This window comes from Sinocyclocheilus anshuiensis, unplaced genomic scaffold, assembly GCF_001515605.1.
Source record: "Sinocyclocheilus anshuiensis isolate Anshui unplaced genomic scaffold, SAMN03320099.WGS_v1.1 scaffold13, whole genome shotgun sequence".
Classification (NCBI taxonomy): domain Eukaryota; kingdom Metazoa; phylum Chordata; class Actinopteri; order Cypriniformes; family Cyprinidae; genus Sinocyclocheilus; species Sinocyclocheilus anshuiensis.
Window position 1 is genome coordinate 1,087,090 of NW_015538026.1, and position 8,950 is coordinate 1,096,039.

The 8,950-nt window shown below is 36.6% G+C and overlaps 1 protein-coding gene and 1 pseudogene across 1 annotated transcript; both read left to right on the top strand.

Moving 5' to 3' along the window:
• Window positions 1-747: 747 nt before the first annotated feature.
• LOC107679241 (deoxyribonuclease gamma-like) lies at window positions 748-3,194 on the top strand (annotated as a pseudogene).
• An 844-nt stretch (window positions 3,195-4,038) lies between these two features.
• LOC107679251 (midasin-like) lies at window positions 4,039-8,922 on the top strand. The gene is made up of 8 exons (XM_016474762.1): window positions 4,039-4,170; window positions 4,590-6,350; window positions 6,474-6,540; window positions 6,663-7,030; window positions 7,838-7,913; window positions 7,991-8,045; window positions 8,130-8,249; window positions 8,402-8,922. The coding sequence occupies exons 1-8, from the start codon at window positions 4,128-4,130 to the stop codon at window positions 8,501-8,503; spliced, it is 2,592 nt and encodes an 863-aa protein (XP_016330248.1). The 5' UTR covers window positions 4,039-4,127; the 3' UTR covers window positions 8,504-8,922.
• Window positions 8,923-8,950: the final 28 nt, after the last annotated feature.

The window sequence follows — 8,950 nt, forward strand, 5'->3', positions numbered from 1 at the left end:
TACCTAAATCTGTATCTGAATTGTACAGTTTATAACTGATTATCAGAATTCGGTACATTATTGGAAAACGGTACATTTAAACATCCAAACACAATGGTAGATCAACAGATCAAGCCTGGAATAAATTTACTGTGTACAACTAAGATCTGCATTTAGTATTAAACATGTAACATTTGTATTTTGAACTGTATCTCTATTTTTACTGAATGATTTCAAAAGGTAATTTCCAGATAGGGTAATGTAAACTTCTTTCAGTTAGCACTCACTGAGTATACAAGGACAATATTGTTGCGTTGAATGGCTGCAAAAGCACATTGTCATGACAGGTCACTCTCTTTAGCGTTCCAGACTGACCTACACATTAATGGAGATCTGACACAGCTTGTTTCAACACATTCACACGCTGCCCCTCCCCTTGCCCAACACTGCTTTTCACCATGGTTTCCTGTGTAAAGATAACCAGAGCCCATTAAAGCATTCACTCCAGCTCTATAACAGTGATAATAGCTTGACAGCCATCATAAAGAGTGAGTTATTTTATATGCTTTTGCAGAAATGCATTTGTCTGACAGATTTAAAACTACAGAGGAACTTTCTGATAGATGAATTGCAGCTTGAACATGATGTAAAACTGGAAGTGCAATACTACAGTGCGACACATACAGTGTGTAGGCCGGAGGTGTTTTAACATAAGTGGCTGCACAAGAAGATGGGTTCATTTACACAACAAAGTTTTATTAAACTATATTCTAAAGTATATGCTATATACTATTACACTATCTAAAAAGACATAAATAGGTAGTGTTGTTTTATTTGATTAATGAAACTTTGTGTATTTCTAGGAGTTCTGATAAATGAGGTCGCCTCTTCTGGTATGTTTTGTTGGATTATGTTTGTGGACGTCTGTAATTTCACTGAAGATCTGCGCTTCAACATCCAGAGCTATGGGGAAGCAAAGGCCAGCAATAAGAGAGTTATGGAGATTTTGATAAAGGTGCAAAGAATATTTGAGAATATGATTAGAAATCTAAAAAATGCCTTTAAATACTTGAATTTCTAGAAACATTTTTAAATTTCTAGATCATTTCTCGCTGTGACCTGAGTTTGATCCAGGAGGTTCGTGATTCTAGAGGTGGAGCCATATCTGCACTGTTGATGAACCTGAACAGGTATATTAACAGCATTTCACTAATGAATTAATGACTATGAAATATTGTATAATTTCCAAAACAATGTTTTTATTTTCCTTCCTCCAGGTTTGACAAATCTCACATCTACACACATTTAGAGAGTAAAAGAATGGGGAAGAAAACATATAAAGAGCAGTATGTGTATATTTACAGGTAATGAAACTTTTATAATGGGTGTTATGTCACTAACACAAACACAGTGTAAGTGAACTTCTGTGAACTTAACCGGAATTTTGCAAACACTAGGAGTGAGAAGAATAAACTCATTCAGCCTGTTGTCTTCACAGAAAAGACATGGTAAAGGTGCAAGAGCAATACCAGCACCCAGAGTTCAATGAGAGCGCAGTATTCGCTAGAGAGCCGTTCATCATATGGATCCATTCTCCCACAACCTGTACGTCACATAAATGTTCCATGGAGCATTTCTAGTACCAGGAAATAAAACAGCACATTTCAGCACAATAATTCTCTCAGATACATTCATATTGAATCTGATTGGTTGTATTATCTTACAGTGGTGAAGAACTTTGCCCTCATTGGTCAGCACACCTGTCCTAAGAGTGCAATGAAAGAAATGGAGGCACTGTATGAGGTCTTCCAAACAGTCAGGAAGAAATGGAAAACTGAGGTACACCAAACTCATATACAGATATGTTTTACTAGATAGATCCATAGATTGCATATTCATTCCTGGATTGTATATCATTTTTTTATTTACATTTCTTATCTAGAATGTGATGTTTCTGGGGGACTTAAATGCAGCTTGCAGCTATGTTACCAATAAAGGACTGAAAAGCGTGCGTCTCAGGAGTGACCCAAAGTTCCACTGGTTGATTAGAGATGAACAAGACACTACAGTGCGTGAAAAAACATGCTGCGCTTATGACAGGTCTTACTTTCTTAACAAACCAACATCAGTAACCAGAGGAACAATAGAGTGCTACAAGGATGACACCATTTTGAAGGTCAAACCAGAAGTTACCATTACACCAGTTTTCTAGACAAAAAGCCAATAGGATTTTTGCATTGAGTTTTGGATTATTGCAGAAAATAAACTCCCGAAAAAAAAAACCACGAGAAAATGTTCACAAATTAACACAACTTTTTTTTTTTTAAAGGCGTAATACAGTCACCGGAAGTAAAAAGCTAAAGTTAGGCTATAAACGAACTACACCACGGTCACATGACTTCAACGCCACCACCATCTACAAGTTTGAGTGAGAATAGTTTGCAAGAGTGTGATTATAAACACAAAGAGGTTTTAAAAGTGGACTAGTGAAGTTGCTTATTTCCAGGTTTTAGGACTCATTCCTGTAGCACTCTATAGCATTCCCAGCCTAAACTACAGTTACCAGTTTCACAATGGCATGTTAGATAGTCTAACAGTAAAATCTTTGTGAAAACCCCTTCTAGGATTATTATTCATGGCAAAGAACTCATTTCTGGAATTGTTCCGGAATCTGCTCAACCATTCAACTTCAAAAAAGAATTCAGTCTATCTGAGGAAGAGGTACAGTAAACAGTATTGCAAAACAATTCATAAGTTAATGAATAAAAATGAGTAAAAATTCATCAAAAATGTTTAAAATTTCTTTTTCTTTTTTGTTTTGCACCTAGGCTTTGGAAGTCAGTGACCACTATCCTGTAGAGGTGGATTTGAAAGCAAACCATCGCTACTTTCTGCGCCATGAACTGTGAAATAATAGATATTTGTGAATATAACCTACAAAGTAGGCTATCAATAATAGTATATAATTATTGCCCTGATACTGTGATAATTTACTGGTTCAATGTCCAGAACTACAAGTGCAGCATGGACAATTATTAAACACATTTACTGTGTACATTTAGTCATGCAAGGAAACACCAGCAGAAAGAAAATGTGAATAGATAATGGGGAAAAAAAAGATTTTATCTTATATTTTATTATACTGTTTCTGGAAAAACTGTTGTTTACTACACTATTTTAGACATTTTTTATATCATTTATTAATACTATATATACTAATTATTTTTAAAATAAATTTTGATTTATGGTGGCTTGGTGCTCTGCTAGTGTCCTGTATTTGAACTTGCTAATAGTGAAGATTAAATAATAAACTGATGTCCTCAATTATATGAAATTGTATGAAATATAATAGACATTGACTAAAAGCCACAAAACTTTCATATATATATATATATATATATATATATGAAAGGGAGTGGTCTTTTCTCATTTAAATCAGTTCATATTTTGTCAGTCCCTTAAACTGTTTTGATCAAGAGGAGTAGAAGCTATGCTCTTATGTTTTTTCATTCTGTCATGTAACTAAATAATTCACAATATAAAATTGACTAAAACTCTCAGCACTGCAGTGGCTCACTAAAAAAGAAACCTATAAGAATGGATGCCGAGCATCTTGCTAATTTTAAAAGCTTTTTACATTGTCTGATGGAAAGACAGTAGCGTTTTGAATAAAATTACTGTGTAACTCATGCAGAGGATGCATCAATTTAGAGGAGACATGATGTGGTTGTGCTTCTCAAACCACAGCCTAGAAAATGTCATACAAGGCTGCGTTCCTGCTGCACTAACACACACACACACACACACACACACACACAAAAGTAAGATGTAATTAATTAATCAAGCAAACATAACTTGACATATTTGATAGGTTAACTTTTGATATTTATATTTAACAATGTTGATTTATTGTTCATATAGCTGTTTATTTTTGTTTAGTAACTTAAGTTCTGTGCTGTTTGTGTTGATGTTCTTGTTGTCATGACCCTGTTTGAACAGGAAGCAGCGATGACACGAAGCGGTACGCAACACACACTCTCATTTTGTCAAGTGGTAAAACATTCAGAGTGTCTGTCATGTTTGAATCTGATTTTGTCTGTATGGGATGAAATTAAATACTTTACACCTCCTGTTGTGTCAAAAACAAGATGGATCAAAACATTGCTGATTTTCTGCTGGATGCATTCCCAGGTAAGATTTTTGTATAGCACTTTTTATTTAATGAAGCAGGAAAAAAATTGTAGCCAATTGCGCATATCATATGATCTCACTGCTAAACCGTGGTATTCCATAAAATATTCTGACTTGAGGAATAAAATGTTACCTAATTAACAACACACACTAAGAAAAGTCCATAAAAATATGGCCCAATGTACAATGTTAACATGAAGGAATTTTCTGTATTGATTTTTCACAGGTGTTTTACCCATATTTTGAATTGCGCATTGCATTGTGTTGTGTTTTAAAGTTGAAGGAAATGTCCGTAAACTTAACAGAAAAGGTACTGGTAATTTTCTGCCAGGATATTATCCGTTTTTCTACAGATTTCTTTCTTACAGTGTAATTAGTACTGATGTGTGTATTTCTCCTTTTTTTTTTTATAAAAACAGAGACAAACTTTGAGCATCTAAACTTTGATGACGACACAGCAACAGCTCACAGCGTTAATGTACCTCAAAATGAGCCAGGCATGGAGGAGGACGACAATCACAGAGAATCCAGTGGATCTGATTCTGACATAGATTTAGAGTGGACCAATAGGGAAGAGGAACCTAAGCACTGTTTTGAGAACAATAGGAACTTCTCTTTAGATGAACAAACCATGAAGGCAGGATCTACGCTTTGTGGTTCATGGGATGACAACGATACAGTCGAAAATAAGACACAAACCCAAAACCAGCAATTAAGCTTGCATGAAGAGGATTGCAGAGAGAATGAATTTGAGATACATGAAGATATCCATCAAATGAGCAAGGAACAAGCTGAAGATGTCAGTGTGCTGGAAATGGTTCTTCCAAAAGGAGCTCACTATGGTCTGGAAACAATGAGCACAAGGACTCAGGAGGAGACCACATCTCATCTACTGTCCTACCAGATGGTGGATAAATCTGAAAATGAAAGCTCAACATCAAAAGAGAAAAGAATGGAGCCAGATAGCACTGAGGAACATGTCCTGCAGCATACACCAAATGATAAGCAGCTCAATTGTTTTAGTGCCATACAGTCAACATTGCAAGATGGGAAAGTAGCATCAGTGGAGGTCCAGTCTGGGGATGACATGAAAGAGTTTACAGAAGAAGATCATGAGAGAGACGAGGAAGGTTTAGCAGAGTATCCCTCTGATCTGTCTCAAAGTGACAGTGGGGACAGCAGTGAAGGTCATGAGGGTGGACAACCCAATCACACAGACACCAATCTAGTTGAGGTGCAGGCTGTAGGCCTAGGTTGTTCCTATGAGACGAAGAACCCAGAAGAACCTCTACTGACTTACAGTGTTGATGATGATGATGTCCAAAAGAAAAGTGAATGTATGGATCCTGCAGACATGTTCACTTATGTCAAGAATGAGGATCTGTATGTGGAGGCAAAAACTGGGAAATCTGATGATGGCATGTTGTTCCAGACAAAGCAGGGCAGTTTTAGAGATGCTGGATATCACCGTGAGATTTCAAACATTGGGGAAAGTTCTGATTTTGGATTCTCTGAGAATTTCCAATCCAATTCCAGTGAATGCTACATGAATGAGCAGCCCGACTACGATAGTGATTTCAGCAGTGATGGTGACTACTGCAAAAACCAAGAAGATATACCTGAATTAATTTCACATACAGTCTCAGAGGACAAAAACGCACCTCTCCAGAAACAAGAGCACACCTTCACAAAGGACTTTGCTACAGACTGGCACAGTACTGAGCATGAAGTAGTGGATGGGGTGGTCAAAGATAGTCAGAAACCAGAGATGTGTAGTGTAGAAGGTTTATCAAGCATTCCAGCATCTGTAATGAAAGGTTCTACTGAAACTGATTCATCTGAAAACATAAGTGTGGGTGAGTCACATCCATCAGAGTCTGTTTCAGTGAAAACAGACCAGAACAACCAAGAACATAACACTGAACATTCAGAAGTTTCAGACATTGGAGAAAATATCAGTACTTTGTTACCTGGGATGTTTTGGTCCCAGGACAACTTGAAGCTTGATGAGTATGACTGGGACATTAATGGAGAAGAGGTGATCTGTGATGAAGAGGACAATTTCTTGGAAGAGCTGGAGAATGACGGAGAGGAGACCGAGAGGGACTGGGAGAAAGAAAAGGCAAGAATTGAAGCATTTAACAGATACTACGAGCCTGTCGAAGGAGAGGAAAACAAGGGTAAATGCTCATTTGTGAACCATCTTAACATCCTAATACAAATAATAATAATAATAATAATTTTATCACATTTTTTATTAGGACAATTTTAAAATGTGGTAAATTCTTTCCCAACAACAACAGCGAGAAGCCACAAAGTGACATTTTGTTTGGAGCCAGAATCCTCTCAGTATGAGGAGGATAGTTACAGGTAAGACCGATTTCAAAGTTTGACACTTCACACGTAAAGTGTTTTGTGTTACGTACATATCTTATACTTTAGAGCAGCATACAAGCTCATAAATTTGATTTGGATGTGTTTATTCCACACAGCAGTGAAGAGGAACCAAGCACAAATGGTTGCATCAGTGAGGTGCATCCTCCAGAGTCCAGTTCAATCAAACAAGACCAAAGCAACAACGAAGACAGCCGTGAACCCTCAGAAGTTTCAGACATCAGAGAAAATATCAGCACCTTTCTGATGGATGAGAACAACATGAAGCTTGATGATTATGACCGTGATATTAATGAGGAAGAAGAGTTCTTTAAAATGAACTCAAGTAAGGTGATCTGTTATGACGATGATGATTTCTTGGAGAAGCTGAAAATTGAAATAGAGAGTGATATGGAGCAGGAACAAGCGAGAATTGAAGCATGTAACAAATATTATGAAGAGTCTTTTAAAGAGGAGCAAAATGAGGGTAAGTGCTGAAATTTCCATGTTTCTATAGAAATTACACTGCCGTTCAATAGTTGTTGTTTTGTTTTTTTAGAAAAAATCATATTTTATTCAGCAAGGATGCATTAAATTGATCAAAAGAGACAGTATATACATTTATAGTACTACAAAGAGATTTCAAATTCAAATAAATGCTGTTCTTTTAGAATCCTGAAAAAATATATCATGATTAGTTTAACTATTTTCAACATTGATGATGATAAGAAATGAGCCCCTAATCAGCATATTGAAGACTGGAGTAATGGCTCTGTGTATATATGTGACCCTGGACAACAAAACCAGTAATAAGGGTCAGTTTTTCGAAATTGAGATTTGAATAAATAAGCTTTCCATTGATGTATGGTTTGTTAGGATAGGACAATATTTGGCCAAGATGCAACTATTTGAATATCTGGAATCTGAGGGTGCGAAAAAAAAATCAAAATATTGAGAAAAGTGCCTTGGTTGTCTGAATGAAGTTCGATAATTTTGACCCATACAATGTATTTTTGGCTATTGCTACAAATATACCCGTGCAACTTAAGAAAACACTGGTTTTGTGGTCCAGGGTCAGACACAGACACAGACACAGACACAGACACAGACACAGAGACAGACAGACAGACAGATAGATAGACAGATAGATAGACAGATATTTACACACTTTCAATTCCCCTATAAAAAATTGTTTCTCTAGCTAAAATGTTAGGGCATGACGTTAGTATCAAGATCATGGGTTCAGATACAAATGCCTGCTAAATGAGTAAATATACGTGTACATTTCTCTCAGCAGTAACAGACGGGACCCACAACGTTATGTTAAGGTTTCACCAACAATCTTCTCAAAACGAGGAAGATAATGATAGGTAAGATGGATTTAATTCAGCTTCAAATATCATTCATATTTCAGATGTGTAAGTTTGCATTTTATATTGTCCTGCAGCAGTGAACAGGAATCAAACACAGAAGATGACACTGCCAGAATCCTGAAGACTGAGGTGAGAACATCAGATCATGTAGGATTCAACAAAATGATCAAATAATAGTAACCGGTCATTGTATTACTGCTATCCACGTTTCAGGACCAAAGTGATTCTGATGAACCAAATGAGAGACGCTTGTACACAGGAAGGTACAAAGTCTTACCAAAGGGGTTACAAAAGGAAGACAAGAAGCTGAAGGAACACCCCAAAAGAAATAAGGTCAATATTAATTGGCTCAAAATGTACAAAAATACCATTCAAGTTAATGTATCAGCCTCAAGCCCAACAGCATTAAAGTCATTAATAATAAAGCCAATAATCTAACTTAACAGTTCAGACTGTGACCGAACTCTGTTTTGATCTCTCTATAGTGTCTTGTCCTGCTGCAGTCAGTGTTAGCAGTGAGTCTAGTGACAGCGGTGGGTGTGCTGTCTTACTGGTGGGCCACAGACACCCTGGACTGGATCTACTGAATTCACATGGATCTTGGATATTCAATATGATTCAAAACCCAAAATAAATATCAAGGCCTCTGCAAGTATCATAGAGAAGCCACTGCACGAGGCCATGCAAAATCTCATGAAACAGACAAACCAGCAGATTGAGATAAAACCAACTTTATTTCCTTACAGAATGCAACCTATTATTGTAATGTTTGAACAGCGCTTTGAAATACAGCTTTGAAAATTTTTTGTCTTTTAACATGGTTTTCCCTGCTTTCTTATGTAAACCACATCTAGATAGATTAATCTCCCTCCTTTTTACTAGGAAAAGTGATACATTTGCAGATGTACGTGGTCTCTGGGCCCTACAGGAATCCTGTACAAACAAGTGCTTTCAGAGTAAAACTGACCTGAAAAAAACAAAACAAATAAATACTTTTGATACCTTTTCAGTTCTTTTATCCCTGACTATATCTG

Bases quoted from the DNA above. Each gene is read 5' to 3' on its own strand.
- LOC107679251 (XM_016474762.1), top strand. From the start codon at position 4,128: ATGGATCAAAACATTGCTGATTTTCTGCTGGATGCATTCCCAG. The intron at 6,351-6,473 runs GTAAATGCTCAT...CAACAACAACAG, and splicing joins CGAAGGAGAGGAAAACAAGG to CGAGAAGCCACAAAGTGACA. The intron at 8,046-8,129 runs GTGAGAACATCA...TCCACGTTTCAG, and splicing joins CCAGAATCCTGAAGACTGAG to GACCAAAGTGATTCTGATGA.